General features: G+C 38.4%; 1 protein-coding gene across 1 annotated transcript in view; it reads right to left on the bottom strand.

The window, feature by feature from the left end:
• trappc11 (trafficking protein particle complex 11) overlaps positions 1-22314 on the bottom strand; it is a 27814-nt gene extending 5500 nt beyond the window's left edge. Inside the window, exons 1-28 of the mRNA XM_036575578.1 lie at positions 22024-22314; positions 20487-20719; positions 18918-19087; positions 17856-17926; positions 17661-17775; positions 16917-17016; positions 15056-15129; positions 14504-14600; positions 14247-14380; positions 12553-12700; positions 10875-10968; positions 10347-10426; positions 9921-9999; positions 9709-9763; positions 9370-9515; positions 8813-8874; positions 7491-7623; positions 7247-7377; positions 6867-7022; positions 6402-6589; positions 5501-5649; positions 4625-4746; positions 3513-3632; positions 3301-3366; positions 2810-2966; positions 1665-1776; positions 1388-1479; positions 242-375 (exon numbers count right to left, since the gene is read on the bottom strand). Coding sequence (XP_036431471.1) covers positions 242-375; positions 1388-1479; positions 1665-1776; positions 2810-2966; positions 3301-3366; positions 3513-3632; positions 4625-4746; positions 5501-5649; positions 6402-6589; positions 6867-7022; positions 7247-7377; positions 7491-7623; positions 8813-8874; positions 9370-9515; positions 9709-9763; positions 9921-9999; positions 10347-10426; positions 10875-10968; positions 12553-12700; positions 14247-14380; positions 14504-14600; positions 15056-15129; positions 16917-17016; positions 17661-17775; positions 17856-17926; positions 18918-19087; positions 20487-20690 — 3189 coding nt within the window. The 5' untranslated portion in view covers positions 20691-20719; positions 22024-22314. The remainder of the gene's footprint in view (positions 1-241; positions 376-1387; positions 1480-1664; positions 1777-2809; positions 2967-3300; positions 3367-3512; positions 3633-4624; positions 4747-5500; positions 5650-6401; positions 6590-6866; positions 7023-7246; positions 7378-7490; positions 7624-8812; positions 8875-9369; positions 9516-9708; positions 9764-9920; positions 10000-10346; positions 10427-10874; positions 10969-12552; positions 12701-14246; positions 14381-14503; positions 14601-15055; positions 15130-16916; positions 17017-17660; positions 17776-17855; positions 17927-18917; positions 19088-20486; positions 20720-22023) is intronic.
• Between the last annotated feature and the right edge of the window lie 186 nt (positions 22315-22500).

Raw genomic sequence — 22500 nt, 5'->3', positions numbered from 1 at the left:
CATTACATCACAGCTCTTTTTTGTAAGGCCGGAACGATTTAAAATGTTGCAACCTATATCGATTATAATGAGCTACATTCTGATGACGGACATAATTTAATATAGGCAATTAATCTGATTAAATTATTACTAAATCTAACAACATAAAATACTTTACAACCTGGTGTGATTGCCAGCAGTCCACTGTGAATTGTTAACCAATATATCAATCAAGACCCTAGTTCTAACCTGGGACACTAACCTGTTTGAGTCCGGAGAACATGAAGGCATCGCTGGGCTCCACAGACACATCGACGTCCTGAACCACCCCGGTACGGTTCTCAATGTGATACCACACAGGGAGAGACTCGCGCACACGGCCGAACGAGGGCAACTCTGCAACAACCAACACACATCAAGAGAAGGACGATGTTATTAGTAACGGAATTCAGTACTTACACACAAAATACATTTCAGTAGTGTCAGACAAAGTCTAGACTCTGCTAGGTCTGAATGCATATGCTTCACAAAATGCTCACACGGTGGACAACAATGGACAAAAAGCTGTTGGGCCCAGCTGCATGATGTCCAGTGCATATTGCTAAGTGACTCCTACATGAAAATAATGAATACATTGTGATTAAGTTTATTTTGTTCCCTATATCAAAATGTATTCTTTTGTTTTTAAATGAAAAATACATTTCTTTATGGTCAAATTTATGCGCGTAAGCTAAACTCCTTAAATGGTCAGCACCCATCAGCAGGTCTAAAGTTTTATTATGAAATGGACAGATTGGCTGAGCAGTGTTCGAAGCCATTGTAAAATACACAATATATGCATATTTATGACTAACAACTAAATTCTGTATTACTGCACCCCGTTGACTCTGATGCTGACTATTTTTTAGCTATATTAAGCACCGTTGTGGTGCAGTAGCCCATATTTAAATTATCGCACAGTGCATTACGTAGGGAGCAGGGAGCCATTTGAGACTCAGCCCCAGCATGAGAAGAGGGGAGCCCTTGGATTCGTGATTATTTGTTGACCAAAAAGTCTTATGAACAAAGGATTTTGCATTAAACAGTGTTATGCTCAATATGATGCTATAAAAAGTTAAAAAGATCATGAAATGACTTCAATATACAGGGGGTTTTAGGGTCTCTACTTAGCGTTGTGCCTAAAAACACCCTTCCCCATGATAAAATCACAGTAAGCCTGTGTTTTTAAGGGGTCAACTAAATAAAATAATAAGATTAATTGTGGTTAATTACCGTTTCTCATCTCTTCAGTTAATTATTACTGTTTACAGCCCTAATAATAATAATAATAATAATAATAAAAATAATAATAATAATACATTAATGATAACTTGATAAAGAATTAAAATGATGGACAGATATGACTCACCTGCATGGACATACAGAGGAATAGTCTCTACAATAACATGAGGGAGGATCACAGTTGTCTTAACCACTGGAGTCTCAGTGCATGTTGATTTTCTAGCAAAGAGGCAAACAAACACAGTGTTAGAATAGCGGATACCTGACGTAACCTCATTATATGCACCTAATTAGTAAGCCCCTTGTGAGTGGAATCCAGGTGGAGGAGCAGGTAAAGAAAATGCACTAAGGGTTAAAATGCATCAGGACTGAATACAGTGGAAAAAAATGACTGAGGTTCAGACCTCTTCCATGAGATGAGGTACTGTCCTGCTGCCACTGTGCTGGTGCCGTTCTGAACCGGAGGACATTTCAGACTGTAACACTCACTCGCACACTCGCCCGTCTGCAGCACCACTGCAAACACAACACAGTTACCTACTATTACAAATACTACTGATTTTACTGCTAAATCACACAAGACAAGACCCTATCAGACATTATACAGAGCACACTGATTTGTACATGTATCAGATGAAATTACATTTAAATTAAGGATTTATCATCAATTCATGGCTTAATGACTACACTTTATTATAATGAGCTGTGGCAAAAAAAACAATCACAGTTGAACAGAAACATCTACTGTGTAAAACAGGTACATTTTGTTTACGTTAATAATATCTAAATTCATGTAAAAACAGTGTTTATGTAAGTGATATATTAATTCACGTAAAAACAACAGTAATAATAATAATAATAATAATAATAAGAAGAAGAAGAAGAAGAAGAAGAAGAAGAAGGGTAAAAGAAATGATTAAATAAACAAATCAACAACACTTAATATTCAATAATAAGTGCAACTGAGTGCAAATAATGAGCGCACATGATGCAAAAATTTGAAGTGTGGCTGTAACTCGCATACAGACTAATCTCTAAATTTGGCATTAAAATCTGTATTAATTCCAGTCAAATTTCTTAGCAATGCTAATGATGGCTCTAGCTAAAACATGGCACTAATTCGTACGTCAGGGAAACTACATAGACCATTTTTTTTGTTTTTATGATGAAAATGTAACTAAATATTTTTGTGGCGCTATGCTAAAGGGGGAAAAAAAGTTTCCTCTTAAAACCAAATGAGTCAGAGGCATCGGTCAGATTTCTTGGGAGTTTTTGAGACCATGTCATGCATCATGTATTTATTATATATTTCCACCAGAGAAGTCTTTTTGTCCTACTTTTGTTAAACACATGCACCACCAACTGGAGGAAAGTTTAACTGCAGTGAGAAAAATGTTGATATTGACCAAATACCGATTGATTTTTTGTCATACGTTTATCTGAATATTAAAATTAGTGTTCCTAGTTTTAACTGTGATTTTAATCCTCAAGTCATGTGTGATGCAGACGTGGAAGCAGTAGGAGTTGCATGCTGACAGCGTTCTCTCACCTCCCTCCACCTGACTCTGCGGCTGATCAACAGCAGCCATGTTAGAGGTCAGCTGCAGGTCACTGCTGACCAGATGTACGGGCCACGGAGAAGCACTCAAAATATCCATCATCAACAAGAAGGGCACGTCCACATACACGCGGTCCAGATGTTCAAACTGAAAGCAGCACACACAGTGCAGTAATACAGAGAATTCAGACCCATTTACAGCACCAAACACTAAAGTTTTATGTGCTAATTCTTCCCAAAATAAAGATTACATAGAATTAATACAAATAAGATCAACAGTAGAAAATCAGAAACAAGTTGCTTTTAACTGAAAATAGAACACTTAACATTTAGCACTATTAGCCTCTATTCGAAAAAACTATTAAGTAATGCATCCTAAAACATAAAGCTTTATGTTCCTACAGTTTATAAACTGTCAATGCATTCCTAATGCACTAATACAGTTTATTAATACAAATGTAACCGAGAAGGGAAACTGATACCTTGGTGGACACCAACTTGACCGCCACTTCAAATGGAATAACCGTCTCTATGGTGACTGTTTCATCCTAAACATTGAAGAAGAAATCAGAGATCCAATACAATTGAGCACCGGGTCAAAACTGAACTTTGGTTTTTAAAAAAAAAGTGCTTTTAGGGCAGATATAATGTAAGTCACAGATTGGTTTGAGAGCTCAGCTGAATGAGAGCTTACCTTGTGACACCTGCATGTGATCTCTTTGCCTTCCACTGTGGTACTCATGGCGTAAGAGACGTGAAACAGGAAGATTCTGGATCCAGTGCTGACACAGCGAATGTACAGCTTCTTCTCAATCTGTGACCCAGAGCACAAACGTGTATCATGTCATTTGATTTTTGATCACTTTTCTCATCAAAACATTCCTAAACATATAACTGATCCATTGTCATAGACTTTTATACATCATGCAGTAACAGAAACCACATCCGCATGTTTATTTAAGATTACTTAACAACTCAACAAAGTCTGACGCAAGTGATGATTTATGCATACAGTTGTGCATAAAGTTAACCGCTGGAGTATGAGCTTCAATTACTTGTTAGCCACATTAACCTCATAGTTCCAGTGGAAAACAGAAGAAACAACAAATTTTTGAGTAATGGGAAAAAACCGACCAAAAAAACCTGATCATCACTTCAACATATGTCTGTATGAGAAGAGACTGTATGACTGAAGTGGGGAGAGAACTCTGAGAACTTTGGCTGGAATTGTGGGAGGCTTCTGCTTTAAGCTATAAGGCCGGCCCCCCTTTGGTGGACAAAGATAGGACTGAGAGACAGGCAGAAGTTAGGGAGGTTGTGAGACGAACCTCTAATAGTTAAACATTAAATGTTAACAGCACAGAAATCTGCGTCTTACATTCAGCTAGCTTATTATTTGAAGTTCAATTAACTCAAAATTTTGAGGCAGCCCAGTTTCTAACTTTTATAAGTTGAAACATCCATTAATTGTTATGTATAGAATCTTAGCTAAGAAGGGGGCACTTCAGACATGATCCTCCTATCAAACTTCAATTATTTCACTCCATTCTTCACCAGACTATACGTTTAAGTCTGGATGAGACTGATCTTGGTACAGATTCAAGCACTTAATAAACTTTCCATTATAAAATATAATTAATTTTCAAGAATGGTCAAAATGCATGAACTGAACAAAGTAGCTACTGATAACAAGCCTATTTCAGTTCTCATTTGCACCACTTAACTCAAATCCAAAACCTATATGGTACATGATGAATTTATCTTCAGAGTTTTAGCACAATTAACAATCTGAATGCATGTTTGTACCTTCTGTCCTGGCTGTAAGTCTCCGATGGAAATATCAGTGAGTAGAGCAGGATGAGCATCATCACACACCTCTGAGCTGCTCAGTGTGACGTGGGTCGTTTGTGTGAGATTTGCATCCTGACCTAAAAGCATAACACAAATAAACACACATGCGCACACACAATTGAGTACACTGCTCTGTAAGGCATTAAGGTGTACAGTGTAATGTGCACAGTGCAAACATCAGAGACCATGGCCATTAAGCACAAGTTATTTATCAGGAGATATTTCTGAAGAGATTAGTTATAAGATAATACATTTGCATAAGGAAGAAGAAAGTCAAGATTAGCGATAAACAGAAGTTTCCAAAACTGGAGCTCAAAAAATTATTAAACACTATAGAAGAAAATGGGATTCCTAACACCTGCAGAACCTGGTAGACCACAAAAACTGTCCCCTTCAGATAAAAAGTGCTTTAAGCTATCATCTTTAAAAGAGAGGAGAAAATCAAGCTCCTCTTAGATCTGAAAAAAAAAAACGCAGGTTTTTCTTTCCCTCATTCCACCGTGAAAAAACAACTGAACACTATGCGTCTTAAATGATGTGTAGCTGTCAATAAGCCGTTCCAGAGGAAAGAAAATGCAAATCAACCAAAGAACCTGCTGGAGTTCTCAGAACAATGGACTGTTCACCCCAGGGTCCAGACCCCAACATCACTGAATGTGTTTGGGATCATTTGGATTGTAATAAGTGGAAATTTGAGTGATTTTCTGTTAAATGTATGTTTCTGTTTTTTTTCCTGATGCTGCAAAATATATAACTTGTAATTAATGGCAATTTTGACTGGAATTTAAATAAATGACACAGTATTGTATGTATTACTGAATCTGTGCATACCTGGTTTGAGGCCAGCAGTGAGACTGACGTCTTTGGCCACTGTGTCCTCCTCTGATTGGACAGTGACGGTTATGCAGTACATCTCATTGGTCAGGGCTGGTGGGTCGTGCTGCAGCTGCACAGAGATTCGGGGCACTCGGGATATGATCCTACCCCCAGACGCACAGAAAGAAAAACAGTTAGGTCAATAGCTGAAAAGCAGGCCTTTTAAACGCTGCACAAGAATTACTGACACATTCTGAGTTATACCACCATCTGCTGGACAAAGCATTTCTTGGGCTGCTTTGAAGGGAAAATAAAACAATTTTTAAAATTTTTGCATAATTAAATGGTTAAGCCATGGTTTAACCAAGTCATTCAGAGTGGTTTGATGTGAACTGCTTAACAAGAATTGATAACGAAGGTGGTTTTAGAAACCAGAAGTCTCAAGAGTTTAATGCCTCTAAAAAGCTCCCTGACAGAAAGCTATTACATGAAATGGTTACGAAAATGCTGCCTGGGACACAGTTTTACAACAGTTTTGAGCTCACGTTTTGGCTTTAAATTTATTTAGTAAATACATTCACAGCAAATAGGTACATGCAAGACGTTGTGAGGCAAAACAGTACCCAAGATTTACCACTATTTTACCATCATCACATATAAAAACTCAGAAGATACATATATTAGATACTGACTGGTTTTGATAACAAACAAAATGGCTACATTCATGTTGTAGACACCAAGAGCTCTGATTCCTATTACCACTAATGTAAAGAAAGCAGAGTTGATAAGTTTTGTCCCCAGTGGGGCATTTCACATCAAACCACTCTGCATTACTTTTTGACATCAACAACTGCATAATGCAGAATTTAAAAAAATTGGTGGAATTCCCCTTTAGGAAGTTTAACGAGTAACCCACATGGTGCTGGCCTGGATGGAAACGGCGTCCCAGTCAACCTGATGCTCCAGGAGACGAGTTCTCCTCTTAAAGGAACGTGACGCCTGCAGGGCCTCTTGAGCAGAAGCAGCATCACCGCCACCACCCCTCCAGTTCAGATAGACGCAGCGGCCATTCTCACTGCCCAGCATCAGGTCCACATGGGTGATCTGAAAAACACACACAGACTCAATAAACCAAACCGTATATAAAAATCAAACAGAAAACGATATAAGCCATAAGTACTGTTTTATCGGCAAAGGGAGGTCGTACAAAGTATTAAATGCAGGGGTGCCAATAATTGTGGCACATGTAGTTTTGAAATTCAGTTTCAAGACAGGTTAATGAACACACTAAAATTTCTCAATTTCTCTTACTGCAGAAATATTATAGAAAGGTCAAACAGAGAAAGTTGTACTTGTTTTAGGACACGTTGTATTTTTGTACCTCTATCTTTCGGCCAACGTCCTCAGTCTTGGCTACAAACTTGAAGCAGTATTTTCGGGTCTTGCCAGGCACCAGACACATGTTCTCCTGAGAGGAAGCTTCCAGAATGTCCTTCCCCTTGCATGCCTCCTCCACCAGGCAGTACTGGTTATAATCCTAAAAGGTCACACAGCAGACTGAATTATGAAGTTTGAACAGAACATGCAGTGTAATAAAACTATACACTGTGTTATATGTGAAAAAGCATACTAACTATATTATTGGAACCATATAGACCAGTCAGTTGGACTGGTCCTGTCAAAGTAGGTCATTTTTCTCAACGTGCCAGACTGACCGATGAAAGGCAGAAGACTGGCTTGCGAAACTATTTAAGACTATACCTGGTTGCTGAGACTGACGCACAGCTTGGCGAAGCGGACGGGGTGGGGGCAGTCGGCTCTCAGGTAAACATGCAGCTGCACGGGCTCATCCACGTGGAAACTGGGAGACAGGAATTTGGCCTTGCATTGGACTGAAACACATACAAGACCACTGCTCAAATACAGGGAACAGCCCCACCGACAATGCCTATGTTATACCCTCCATGTTCCGTGTGGATACCCCTGTGTCTCTGTCTGTACTCACTGAAGGGCACGTAGTCCTGCACCTCGACGGTGAACTCGTTACTGCCCGCCAGAGAAATGCGGTCACTCCACAGCACGTGAGCTGCCTTAACAGAGCCTGGGTCACAGTCCGGCTCGGCCTCCGGAACCTCATTCTATTCAGACATAAGTTGTCAATGTTTTCAGAACTTTCCTTTAGTTTCAGTGAAATTCTCTTTTTAGCATGAGGGTTATTTTTACAAAACATGGCTAATACGGTACTTAAGTGATTAAGTGACTAAAACTTAGTGGGCCTCATTCACCAATATCTTCCTAAGTTTTTTCTTAATAAAGATCCTAAGAAAAAGTCTTCGTCAGATTCATGACGTGTTCTTAAACCGCAGAATTGTTCACACCTTTGTGCCGTGTGTGTAGATTCACTTCTTACCTAAGAACAAATCCCAAGTAAGAAAACATTGGCGAATGTCAGAATCTTCGTGAAAGTAGGTTTTAGGAAGAAATGTCCTCTTAAGAACAGTTGGTGAATGAGGCCCATTGTTTTTTTTCTGGATTTATAAAAACAATGATGGCTGGTTGAATAATTAAAACTATACCTTAATGATTTATTTGAGTTTAAATAGATTTTTAGTATCATTTTCTAACTTCATTCACTTTTATAATATGTACACTGTCAGACTAAGTATTTTAAAGAGAAAGATAGCGGATGTGTTAACTTAACTTCACTCAGAACATCAACATACCACTGTACTTTACAAACAAAACACAGTATTTCGCTCTCATTACCACAACACACTGACAGCCACTGAGGTTTTTTCTTTTTACTTGTGCCACGAAACATTTAGCTGTTTTAGTTCACTTCTTCTTTTTAAGAAAAACATTATAACTGAGGGACTGAACAGTTACAAGTGAATAAACATAAATGTAAACATATTGTAGAAACGAGAATTTGGGGAAAAAATGCCAATAAACTTTAAAACAGAAAAATGAATAATTTAACTTCTTGCTGTCCCAAACAGAACTTCAACTGATCTACTAAATGACATGAATGAACGTTGTTAATCTGCTTGATGATTATGGTGACGTGATTGAATATTAACAGACATGATCTGGGGCAGTTTTATAGGAGCTAGTAGTAACTGGTTTAGAGCAACCAATCAATCACTTTGTAATGTAAGCACACGGTACAGTGTGTATGAGAGCCAGGGTGAACTGCTGAGACTCTTGTGATAAAGTCTGTAATAGATTTCTTACAGTCTATTGTTTGGTCTTTAATTCTAGTGTTTATTTACAACAGGCTGTTGGACAGGGTGTAATCGTACGCAGTATATCTACAGTTTTACTCACCATGAGCACTCTGATCAGATTCTTCTCAATTCTGGACTTCTGATCCTCACGCAGAGTAGAGGCTGAGAACACACACACACACACACACGCACACACACACACAGGGGGACATTACACTGCTGTACAGCCTGGACATTTCCAGCAAAGGAGACATGCTGATTTCAAACTAGAACCTGACTGATATTGGCTGACATCGACAACCTGTGTTTTTAGCGGGTATCTGTAAAATACTGCTACTTAGGTCTCCACCATTATCACATGACACAGCCAACCAGTTCTGTTATGTCAGTCCATGTTGGCTATGCAGAGTGATGAGGAAAGAGGGAGTGCCATCCTACCCACTCAGAGCGAGAGAGAGACGGAAGATGATTATGCTCCCAGCCAAGGATGGCTGTGGCATCGCCAGGGATTGAACTCAATCTCTCAACGACAGGACCAACGTGAAAAAAAAGAAAAAGTGGCATCATGCCACATCTATGTGATCGGCATGTCTTATGGACATGCTGTATGCTGGGTTTGATAACTGAAGAAAGACTGAAGTATGAAGGATTCATTACCTCTGCCTACCAGCTCCATAGAGTAGGTTATGTAGTCTTTGACGTGGCCCATCAGGTAAGAGCACTTCAGAGCCGTACACAAAATGGAGGTGAGGAGAGTCCACCAGCGCTCAGTCCGATAGTCACACATCACATAGTCCAACAATCTGCCAGGAAAGCAGACCCACAAAAGTATCTTCACTAGCACCACCGGCAGGCCAATCTAAGGCTGTACATTTCACCAGCAGGTATTTGTTTTACAAAGGGCATTACTGGCATTATTATACTAGAGAATTACATACAACCATATAAACAGCACACATCTGACCTTCTGAAAGTATTAGAAAACACATGGCTCACTTTAAAGCTTTGGTGTAGTCCTTGGCATGGTAGTACTCTTCTCCCATCTGAACCACTGTAAACACACAGAGGGTTAAAGGATATTTGAAAAGATTATTCAATGTTCCTGAAATATGTATAGAAAATTGTTTATAATAGAAAACAATGGGCAGTTTCTAGTGTTGTTTTCATTGTGACGAATAGGTTCAGTCTTCTCAAATGATGACACTCACTAAGATGGCTCTTCATGCGAGGACACTTGTACTTCTTGAACTGTGCCACAGCATTGCTGAGTAATGCAATAATCAGCTCCTACAGGCGAGAACAAGCATGCACATATACACACATAAATACAGAGGTGTGAGCACAAATACTTGAGCCAGTTACTTTTTTTAACTCATTATACACCTTTCTCTTGCTAGTGATCTAAAATTCAATGTCCTTTAAATATAAAATGCCCTAACTATAATATATGTTTGGCAATTTCCAAATGGCAGAAGACACAAGATACTGAAGTAGTGACAAAAGCAGGCCATTAAGGACAGATTTGCTTTGTAATCTTTGTAAAAGGCTATCATTGTTAAGATAACACAAAAGCAGTGGTCACAGAAGAGCTGAAAAGGTGAACAAGAGAAAAGCTGAAGAATAAACTGGCTGACCGAATGCGGCACATCTTTCTCCTTTAGCTGGAGAGCGAGGATGCCCTGTTTCTCCTTCTCAGGGTCGGGTGGGTCAATACCTGCAAGCATAAAAAGAGGTCAAGAAGGAGTACCGAGCCTCGACACAAAACAAAGTTCAACCTTATGCGTTAGACCTAAGAGCCTCTCAACTTTACAGTGTGCGCCGTTGAAACTCAAAACCCAAATAATTATGTAGCAAAGAGAATTTTAAACATCATGATATTCATTTTTTTTGTTATTTATCATTTTGTACTGTAATATATTTGCATATAATCTTTTTCCACCTTTCTTTATCCCACAGAACTAAGCAGGCTGTGTTCATTACTGTAACAGTCTGACTGGTTGTACTGTGCCTTATTCAAAAAGTAATCCAGCTTGGCTGTTAAACTTGGACTAGGCATATGTAAATGTGCTCACTGTTGTGACATCATATAAAATGCACCTAGATAATGTCAGAGTACAGTTATAATCCAAGTTGTGCGTTAAGAGATGTCTTTGCACACTCACTCTGGTGGCCTTGTCTCCATGCTCTCTGCCCGTAGAAGTCAAGAGCTCCTGTGGCCGTCTCCAAAGGGTCCGGTGTGGGATAACTCACATTTGGCTATAAAAGATGTCAAAACATAAGCACTCATATACACATATTACTGGAGAATAAAGCAATCTGAACCACACAGAAGAACATTAATACTCTTTACTGCATCATTCAACAAACATGCTACCAAGTGATTTAACAACCATGAGATCTTTACATGAGATGCAAAAATTGTCTTCATGTAAAATACTTAACATACAAAATGACTGTTGGTTCACTTAATACAGCTTAAAGCTAGTTTTCAAGTTCAAGGTTTTAATAATGATAATTTTGTTGCTTAACTACGAAGAGCTTAGAAATAGAATGCTTTATTATTGTGATATAAACCACTTTAAAACATAAATACCATCGAATTTACATTTCTGCAAAATTCAATTCTTGAGATGTAAATAAATTCAGAGTGGCTTGATGTGAAATGGCTCATTATACCGGTTCAGATTTCTTTACAGGGGTGGTGATCGGAACTGGAAGACATGGAGTTACAATGAAAGATATAGTTATTTTATTAAGCATCCAAAACGACCAGTAAAACTGCCCGTCTTCTGACTTTTTATATGCAATGTTGATAATGGTAAAATAGTAGCAAATATGAAAAAAATGTTTTCTTTGTGTTATAAAAACCCTTTAGACCAAGCCTTAACTCAAGACTATCATAAAACAATGCCTCTGGCTTCAAGTAGCTCATTTGCAAGCATTTCATGAATGGCTTTTAGAGGCATCAAACGTTTCAGATGTCTGTTTCCTGTCACCACCACTGTTAACAATTCTGACTCAATAAGTTGTATTCAATAAGTTTGTTGAGCAGACAGCTGTTAGGGACTTTCACACCTACTATTTTTGCTGTGGACCAAATCAAACTTTTTCTTTAGTTCAGTTTGTTTTGACAGGTGTGAACACTTAACTCTAGTTCCAAATGAAACCCTGGTTAAATTTTCTGCTGGTGGGAGTGCATTTCTACGAGGGTCTGCACCAAAGGACATGTTTTTCTCTTCCTCTAACAGCATGTCAGTGCTGTGCTGTGCTGTCCACATAACCTGCCTGTTTAACATCTGACTTGACACTCATATTGTTCTTGCGGCACGAGCTGCTGATAATAACGGCAGACAAGGAATAAAACAATAGCAAAATATGCATTTGATTTTGGCACAATGATGGCTGAACCCATTGTTGGTCAAGCATCGGTGACATGAATGGTTAAATTAAAAGTGACAAACCATTCAACCATGAAGATGCAGAGATCAAGTACAGTTTATCTTTATTACTTTGAATGTGATTCAGGTATGTTAAAAGTTTCTGTTTTAAAACAAAGCAGGAACAGAGTAATACATTTATATCAAGAATATAAGTGAGAGATAGATCTGTATTTTATACTATAATAGTTCAGTGAAAGTTAAAGACGATTGTTATTTGGCTCAAATGTCCTACATAAAAAAACTCCTACATGTGTAATTTAGTACAGTCTTAACCATTGCAATGTGAAACCAACTGAACCAAACACAAAAACACAATGTCACAAAAATCCAAAGTCCGGTTCAGGCTAGAAAACAAAATAACTGTGAAAACAGCCTTTTGTTTGACTTTAGTTAGACTCACCTCATGGCTGCAGAGCTGGCCAGCTTGCTGCTTGCGCTCCTGGGCATAGCAGGCAGCCTGCTGGTAATAAAAGCCTGGGTTTTGGGTCTGAATTGCTGTGAGGCCCAGTTTGATAGCCTCATCGAACAGATCACCAAATGACTGAAACCTGCCAAGAGAGAGAGAGCGAGGGAGTGAGAAAGTGGTGAAAGTTGAAGGTTGTGGGTGAAACAGAAACGCACAGCAAGTTGAGCAATGAAAATGCTACACAAAGAGCAAGAAGTCAAATGAATGTTAAATCACCCATCCAAACAATGTTTGACAGATACAAAATTCATAGCTGCAACACCGAACAGAGTCTAACGGAAATACTACATAGTTTGCAAGGTCATGCCTATTCACAGTGACTGGGTAAAGGCAAAGTTGGGAGACAACTTCAGCAAAACCTTTCAATATTGTAAGTAAGACTGTTGGTGGCACAACGGACTGTCAATGTGTTTGGGATTACTTGCAGCAGAAAATGCAACTGACTTCCAAGACTGAACTGTGTGGAAGATGTCGAGATGTGGAAAAATATTCCTGCAGATCTCTTTGCAAAACTGAAAGTGAAAGAGTGGACACACTAAATACTAAAAATGTGATATTTTTAGCTGTTGCAGTTTCTGTGTAATTTCATGTCAAATACAGGGTTTCTGTTTTTCCCTGCTGAAAACGGAATTATTTGTAATTAATTAATTAATTAATACTTCGGAGACCAGCAGATTTTTTCTTTTTCTCCTGTTTCCACACATTTGAAATTATTATTTCTACTAAATCATCCAACCAAATTCAAACTGTTAAAAGTTGTCCTGCCCACAACTATGCTAATTTGTGTTTGTGTGAGATATACTGATTAGTCACGGAATCATACACCCCCAAAGAACACTATTAATATAGTTGTTAAATCATTTACTTTTCACTTTTACATAAAGTCATATGCAAAATTTTGAACACTCCCATCAATTCACATGTTGTGATGATTTTCTGAGTGAACTGTAAATGTTAGTGCACAAATTTCTATTTACTTGTGTTTAAAAATTGGGAAAAAATAAAAAATATAAAACATGCTATAACTTTTGCACAGGCCCCATTTTCTGAAAGTTTTCCCCAGAATATATTAAATTCAGCAAATAAACAGTAATTGTGCATTAAAATGCGCAGAAGTGTGTTCTCTGTAAAGGATGTGTAACTTATTTTCACTTAGAAAATAAACAAAACGTCATTTGACCAGGGGTGCTCAAACTTTTGCATATGACGGTACTTCAGTGTGTTTATAGGTCGACACTTGTTAGCTTTGTTTTTGTCTCCATACTTCCACTTTTAATTGAATAAGATTTTGACACAGTACTTATTTTGACAGAAATAGGAATTATATCAATATTGATATATTGAGATAATTTCTATGAACTTTTCCTCTACAGAAATACAGAAGGATACATAACTGCTCTTGCCGATTCATGTCCACATGAACCTCTTGAATACTAGGCTTATTCAGTTTTTAGTTATTAACCTTGAGACTTATTATTCAGCAACTACTAAAATTTTGTTAGAAATAAGAGCGAATTCTGTTATGAACGTGATGAACTGAAGTGTGGGGCCACATATAGATCCTTAAAGTTTAAGAGGCCAAAATAAACATTACACATAAACTAAACATGTTGAAAAGTTGCTCCTACTGTTTCGACATCCAGGCGGTGTGCTCGAAGGCCAACTCTGCACTGCCAATCTTCTTCTTACACAGATCAATGTGCTTCCTAAACTGGGCAATAGCATCCAGAGGAGTGTTGTGCTGAAAGCACAGCCTGCAGATCTGAGAGTGGAGAAAAGTGAGAGGCTCAGAGTGAGTAAGGGTTTTAAAAAGGAAGTATGACCTTCCTGTGTGGTGTGAGGACCAATCACGAGAGCACTGATGTATGAAAGTGCAAACAAACACCTTGTAGTTGATAAACCCAGCCAAAGTCTTGATCTCAAGCATGTTGGTTTCATGGGCTCGGAGCTCATGGACCAAACTGTAGGCAGTCCTGTAGTGTCTGTGCAGAAGGATTTGCAAAAAAAAAAAAAAAAGTTCTTAAAAAGAGGGTAATCAAAAGCTGAATCCAGACCTCAACATCACTGAATGTGTTTGAGATTACTTCGATCATATGAAGCAGAAAAATGCAACCAACTTCTAAGACTGAACCTTGAAGGTATGGAAAAATATCTCTGCAGATTTCTATGAAAACCTGAAAGCAAGTCTCCTGAAAAGAATAGAAGTTAATAATAAAGGCAACAGGGCGTCCGCAGTAAATACTGATGTGATATTATATTTAGTTGTTGAGGCTTCTGTGTAACTTTCTGTTTTCTGTCTTTTTCCTGCTACTGAAAAATGAATAACTTGTATTTAGTGGCTGTTTTGATGGGAAATTAAATAAACAAAGTCTGGTGTCTAATTTCCATGACTGTAGTTAACTAAAGATGGATTAAAAAGAAAATTGCAGAAACGTACTTGAGCGCATTCTGTGTGTCCTGCTTGAGCTCGCTGAAGAAACCAGTCTTAAACTGATGTCTGACAAACAGCAGCTGAAACACACAAATCACAAAAATGATCAAAGACACTTTGTGTAATCACGTCACTTCATGATAAACACAATTACCACACTTAACTTACTTGTACAACACTATATTTACCACAGAAGTACCAAAAGTGCATGTTATAATTTTACTGTCAAGGTGAGCGGCGTTATGAGTCTAGTACTTCTGTCTTTATTTAGCAGACTAATTTTGGACCACGCTTCCTTTCCTTTGAATAGAAGGACGATTCAGTCATGAAGGGCATTTCTGTACACTTAGGGGCCCTAAACAAGATCCTAATCAGGAGCCCCGATCTTCTCAGTCATATTGTTTTGTATAGAAAAAAAATATTCATGCAATATTGATCAGAAAAAGCGTAATAAAGCCAAGGTAAACACACTAAATCAAGCACTAACTATATAAAGGGGGAACCAAATATAGTAAAAATTGCTGAATACACTCTTAAAAATGATGGTTGTTCAAAGTTTCTTTAGAAAGGAAAATGGATCTATTTAGAGCCATGAACACTCAGAGAACCCCTTGCATGATTAAAGGGTTCTTTGCATCATAAAGGTGTTCTTCAGATTGATCAAGAATGTGTTATACACTGTTCTATATAGAAACTTTTTGAAAAGGGTTCTATATAGCACCAAAAAGGGTTCTCCAATTGTAACAAGCCTGACATCATAACAATTTAAGAAACCTCTTTGGTGCTACATAGAACCCTTTTAAGAATGTTTTATATAGAACCAACAACAGCACATTCTCCATCTATATAGAACCTTTTTCTTTACTGGAGAACCTTTGAAGAACCATCATTTTAAGCGTGCAGGCTACGTCAATAAAATAAATAAAATATAATACACACAAAAAATAAAAATTAAAATAGGGACGTTAAGCCATCAGTGACATTCTCCTAATATATTTCTCTCCCAACATCATGATTGACACAAACAGTAATAATGATACACTCACAGGGCCCCCTTGTGGCTCAGGGGCTCTAAACAACTTACACCATTTATTGTAAGACATCACCCTGTCTGTGATGCAGCGTGCCCAGATGTACTGTAGAGATTTTTCTCTTCATATTTCCCTAATGAAGATGATCTATACACACTTATAGACATGAGTGAGGCTGGAGGGGAACCTCGCTTCTACTGCTTTTTAGATGTTTCATAGAAACACAGTATGAATCAGCTTCTTTTTTCTTGAGGTTTGTGAAGTTGTAACGAAGAAACAGGAAAAATTGCAATAATGTAATTAAGATGAAAAAAGGTGCTTCAACCAGCTTTAGGTGAGGTGCTACTGATATTAAAAAAGCTTATCAGTAAAAAGGTGCAACACTCCCTCTATACACAGCAAAAGTGTAACTTTATTTAGTTAAAATGTGTTTCGGCCCACATGTAGGGCATTCATGAGATGTGAACATGCAGCCCCTAATCATCTCATCTGCTCCATCTAGTGGCCTAAGCACAGACTGAGTGTAAAGACTCAAAAGTTTCATTTCAGCATTCATATTCACATGAACAAGACAACTCACTGCTTTCAAAAGAACACTGTACAATCGCTTAGATCGTATATCCCAAAATTTCCCTGGATTTACAAAGTTTTTCTATGTCTCCTCATGTTCCATAATTACTTGTTCTATGCCAAAATAGAAAAATGCAAGTGCAGTGGGGCTCACTATCTACAAAGGTGGTCTTACACTAAAATTTAAAATCGTTTAAGAACCACTGCACTAGATGAACCAAGCTTACGATCTGCAATGGCTGTAAGAGCTATAAACACAGTATTACCTGATGTGTGGTTTTATTCAGGAACTCTTTGTGAGATTTCACTCTCCTTATCTCATTATAGTAATAAGTTTGAGCGTGCTCGTAAAATGCATTCTCCAACCTACAGAGATATTTGAGAGAGAGACACACAGTGAGTGAGAGAGAGAGAGAGAGAGAGAGAGAGAGAGAGAGAGAGAGAGAGAGAGAGAGAGAGAAGCCATTAATTACCAAACAAAACATTATTGTCTACTTGTTCCAGTAAATTCTCAGTGCCTGAAATATTCTCAGTAATTCAGAAAGTGTAATCAATCAGCCAAGTCACGTAATCTCAAATAAAACTATATGGTTTCTGACATTGAGATTCTGTTTATTTTTACAGAAAACAGCATGTTATACAGTGACAGAAAGCACAAAACAAGTGTATTTAAGATGACTTAACTTGACACAGTTTAAGGCCAGCATGCAGTGACAGAGGTACAGAGTTTGCACAGTGCTAATTGGTGCAGTATGAGCTTCCATTATTTGTTAGCTAGATTAGCCATACAGCTCCACCACAAAGCTAAATTCGGGACACCAATCTTGGCTGACTAACCATAATCAGGTCAAAAGAAAGAGGAAAATTGTATTGATGTGATTTTCACTGAACTATTATACTATATAGTAACTTTAAAATGTTAAGGTGTATAAAAACAAGCTCCAAAAAAAGCAAAGTGATGTACAGGTACTTCCTTGTATGTACAGCGAAAAGGATGGCTGAGCTCTGACCTGATGATGTATCCTACAAGATGATCCGTATGGGGGAGGACAAACAAGGATTTCCCAGAGAGATCGCAGGCATTACACAGAGCGGCAGCCCTCTCTGACGCCACCACATCCTCACCTGCCAGTGCACAAACACATTGTGACAACTGCTCATCATTTACAAAAGCAAAATAACTCACTGGGAATATTTATCCTTACCTGGGGGGAGGGGGGTCTTCTTCTGGATTAAAACAACAGCAACCTTGGTGTTTCTTCCTTGCAGACTTGTTCTATGCAAAAAATCCAACAAGATGTTACAAATCAGATAACCAGTCATTAGTCTAGTCTAAAACATCATTTATTATTTTTATTTTTTTATAAGTATTAGAATCACGATAGTTGACAGCATTTTCTCAGTACATGAAATATATCACAACATTTATTTGCAAACAAGTTGGAAAGGCCAACATATAGTCGTATGCAATAGTTTGAAAACCCTTTGTCAAATTATTTGATTTTCTAATTAAGAGGACGTTAACACATCCTCTACAGTGCGCACACATAAAGAGCACAAGTTCTATTTATTTGCTGAGTTTAACATATTGGCAAAAAAGAAAAAAAATATATATAATGTGACAATATTTGCACAGGCAAATGTTATGTTTAATAGCAACATGTGACACACAGCAAATAAATAGAAACTGTGCACTAAAATGTGCAGAAGTGTGTTCCCTGAAGAGGATGCGTTAACTTATTTTCTACAAAACATGACTGGACCAAGGGCGCCCAAACTTTTACATATAATTGTATATCAGCACCAAAGGAATGCCACATTTAAATAAGGCTGAATAATTATGATTATAACTATGTTTTTAATTCTGTGACCATAAAAAGCTAGAAGGTGGTGCAGGAAGCAAAAATGATGTAGGACATAACAAGCTTACATCTAATCAGCTACTTGTTACTATGCACTGTAGTTTATAAAGTTACTTTACCCTAGATATTGTTGCTTACAGGCTCTCTAATTAGCCTAAATCTGTCCCTTTATGATACATGTAATTGTTCTGTGTTCTTAACACACAGATGGCTATGATATACTCAGAAAAGCGTATTGTGGCATATTTCATCACGCTAATGATACCACGTGTTAAATGCCAACATGCCTCATACATGTAACCTGGTGCCTTAAATAAACAGACTGAGACTGTTCTGGTTTGAGGTAAACTTTAGAGACACCTCACATGATCCTGAATGGATCTGTGAAGCATCAGTTATAGCTACCTGACTATCTCCACTTTGGTGGCACACTCCGACTGCTTCTCCTTCCACTGGGCATCGTCCCAGTCCAGCTCATAGAACAGCACCACCAGAGCAGGAACCAAGTTCAGGTGTTTATTCATCCAGCCTGTCTTCAGGATGCCTTTGGGAATGTACCACTCGTAGGAGGTTCTCTGGAAGAACATGAGAGCACCGATTACCTACAGCAAAGTCACTAAAGTCACCACTGTTAGCAAATTAGGAGACAAATGTTTTGTGGCCCTGGTGGATTTTGGTAAGCATGTATTTAAAATTCACACCAAGAGTCTATAGACCAACAGCAACAACAATGTGTTGGACAGGGTAATAGCATATTGAAGATGATGATAAGAAAAAACAGGTTGTTTATGTGTAAAATAATATATCTAACAGTCTAGGTTGAAGTACAGAACAGCATAACATAAAAACAAGAGTCAAAAAGACTGAGATCTGTTAGTTAAAGGTGTTTAGTTGTTTTTTCTTGCTCTTATTAAACGCAAGAGATTAATCACAACAATAACAACAACATAAAGCTACAGGCATATGTCTGTGCCAAAATATTAAATAAAATTCAAACTAAGGTCAATTTCCCCACTAGTAACCAAGCTAAACTAAAAATAAGAAAAAATACCAACATTTTTATTTTCTTTGTTCTTAAATGTATAATGTTCTTCAATCTAGGCACAAATGAGAGCAGACTCATTAACAAGGGAGCCAAAAAGATGAATCAATCACTGCTTATAGGTAGGACAAACATGGTTAAAATCAATAATCAATCAGAAATAGATGTGGTCGAAGAGGAAAAAATAGCAAATGTGTTATTAAAAATCACTGGATCTATGAGCCATGCAGTAAAAGTAGACCAGGCGTCTGTCTCAGGAAACAAGTTCTGTTAACCCAGGTTTAGATACTGAAGCGGTGATTCATCTTTGTGTGCACGAACATACAAGCATGATATTTATGTCAAACAGCCAACTGCATAAAACATGAGGAGTCAAACAGTTTATGTTTCAAAGGAAGAGAAAGAAATCTTATTACGCAAATAAAAAGTAAACACTTTTTAAAAATGTCAAAAAGCTTTGCCACTGCCACTGTGTTGGTGCTTACTGGAGTAAAAATTGCTTACTTTTCTTTATATCTACATAATATGATTTGTTTTCATTTGTTTTCATCCAATAACTTTTTTTTATCCTTTGAGTGATGACAAACTTCACAAAGAGGTATCCACCTCTGCCCCGATTGGTCAGAAGCTTGGCCCTGATTAGTCCAAGAGCGGTTTATGATCCAAAGCCCCGAACTTAATCCGCCCCGGAGCAGGTTAGGCATGCAGCCTTAGTTGTCATGGTGATGTAGCTCAGTAAAAAGTGATCCACTATTGTGAGACAGAAAATCCAGGGTTAGACTAAACTAAGCTTAAAGTTTGCTGGCTAAGCAAGAATTCCTGCTAATTCTGTAAGTAGGAGGGGCCAAAAACTACTTTTTGAAAAGTGTGGAAAGAATTCATGTTTCGTCAAAAAGAACTTGACATCCTGTTCACTGAACCGTCACTCTTACCTTAGTTCTGCACTTTGGGTACTCATGGTCTCCTGGTAGGACTTTGAAGGAGATGGGCACCCTGTCTGCCCTCCTGTTGGCACAGAAAGCATCCCATATGGCTCTGTGCACAGCGTTGTAGACCACATCCAGGCCGGTAAGAGCCACAAAGGCCATGGGCCTGCAGCACAGCTCCGGAGGGAGATCCCACTGAGTCGGACTCATCTCGCCCAAGTTGTAGTTTCAGCCTAGAACTGGAAAAAGAATTAAGTTGAGAAGAATTCTTGACGTGACAACCTACTAACAACCCACACTCTTTGCTTCTGAATTAAACACTTCACATATTAAGGGAAAAAGTGGAGGACATGAGTTTGGTTCTTATGTGTATTCAGACAAAGCAAAGTGGGACATCTAGCAGTTTACACAGTATACATGTTGGTAGTCCTGGATGATTTCATTCTCCACAATAAGTATCCCTCAGTAATAATGGGTATAATTAAACAGCCCGCGCTACACTGTATGGCTGACAGACCAAATCTTGTCCATGTGAATTCAGAAACATTTTCCTGTGAGACCTTTGAACTCCTGAGGGGCTATGCTGACACAACTATAGATTTCTATACTATTTCATGAAATGACTAAGGCCTATATTGTGCAAATTCACGGCATCAACCTAACGTTTATAGCTTACAGCAACCAAAACACTCTTAAAGGGAAATGACACTGATTTTTCCACATTTCTCTGCAGGTCAATTGGTAAGATGCAAACAGCAAAATCAATTCAGAGTGGTTTAATGTGAAATGCGCCGTTCTAGAGAAACTTATCAAGGCCAAGTCTGAATTGTTCACAGTGGTGGTGACAGGAACCAGACGTTTGAAAAGTCTCATGCCTCTACAAACTACATCACAAATAACCATTACATGAAATGGCTATGAAGACACTGCCTGATGCCCAATACACTGTTCTATGACAGTTTTGAGATAAACTTTAGGGCTACAATGTACTTTTTAAAACCCAACAATGGTGGAGAGACACATGGAGGGTGTTATAAGGCAAAGTAGTCCCCAGTAAAACGTTTTGTTTCTAGATTTACCACTACTTTACCATTATCAACACTACAACACCTCAACCACTGAATTATGCAGACATTTTGAAAAGTCTATGGACTTCTCCTTTAATTTAGATGAGTTAGAGTTCTGGAAGTGTTGGGAACTGAAACTGAAAGGGCTAGCTAAATGTCTCTTAGCATAAATGCACAGTGCACACCACAAATGGTTTTAACCTCATTCGTTAGGTATAAATAACCTCAAGTGTCTCTTCCTGAAACCGTTATGCACCTATTTCTGCTGACAGACACAGTAAACAGTACACAGTACACAGTAAGATGGCCTTCGCTGTTAGCTCTGCAGACCTGAACTAGCCAGCTGTCAACTCGCCCTGATAAAACTACATACAGCAATAACAGCGGAGCTTCTTAATCCTTCCACAAAACACAGTGACCAGTGATGAATTATGAACATTTAACCAGAACGCCGACAGCTTTAAAACCCAACTTACTTCACATCAACCCCGACAGACACCTTCAGTCAACGCTGAGCAGCAAAAGCTTAGCGTTGAGTTACTGTACCGCTCCCTGCGGCGGCCACCGCGCTAACGCGCACTGCAGGAGAACGGCGGTTAGCTGGGGGATGTTCGCCTTGTTTGTTGGGCGTCAAAGCAGCTAACGGGTAACTAATTAACGATGAATCTTCATTAATGTCCGTGTTTATCTCCGAGGGCAGCCAGCTGACCCACACCCCATCACACTCCGGTTATTCATCGGCGGCTTTGTGCTGCTCTAGGAACGGACCGTTCACTGCCCCCTGCTGGACCAAGAGGGTAAATACCGATTCCTGCTCTTCCTTTTTGCAGGGCAAGCGCAGCATTTTAACGTCCTGGTTTATTTATTTAAAATGACTACAATTTAAACGATTAAGATGTAAACAGTCATTCAGAGCGGTCTGTTGAGATAATATAGCTTTGAGATAATTTTCT

This window comes from Colossoma macropomum, unplaced genomic scaffold (assembly GCF_904425465.1).
Source record: "Colossoma macropomum unplaced genomic scaffold, Colossoma_macropomum, whole genome shotgun sequence".
NCBI lineage: Eukaryota > Metazoa > Chordata > Actinopteri > Characiformes > Serrasalmidae > Colossoma > Colossoma macropomum.
The sequence above is the reverse complement of the archived record's forward strand: the minus strand, read 5'-3'. Positions and strand labels throughout refer to the sequence as shown.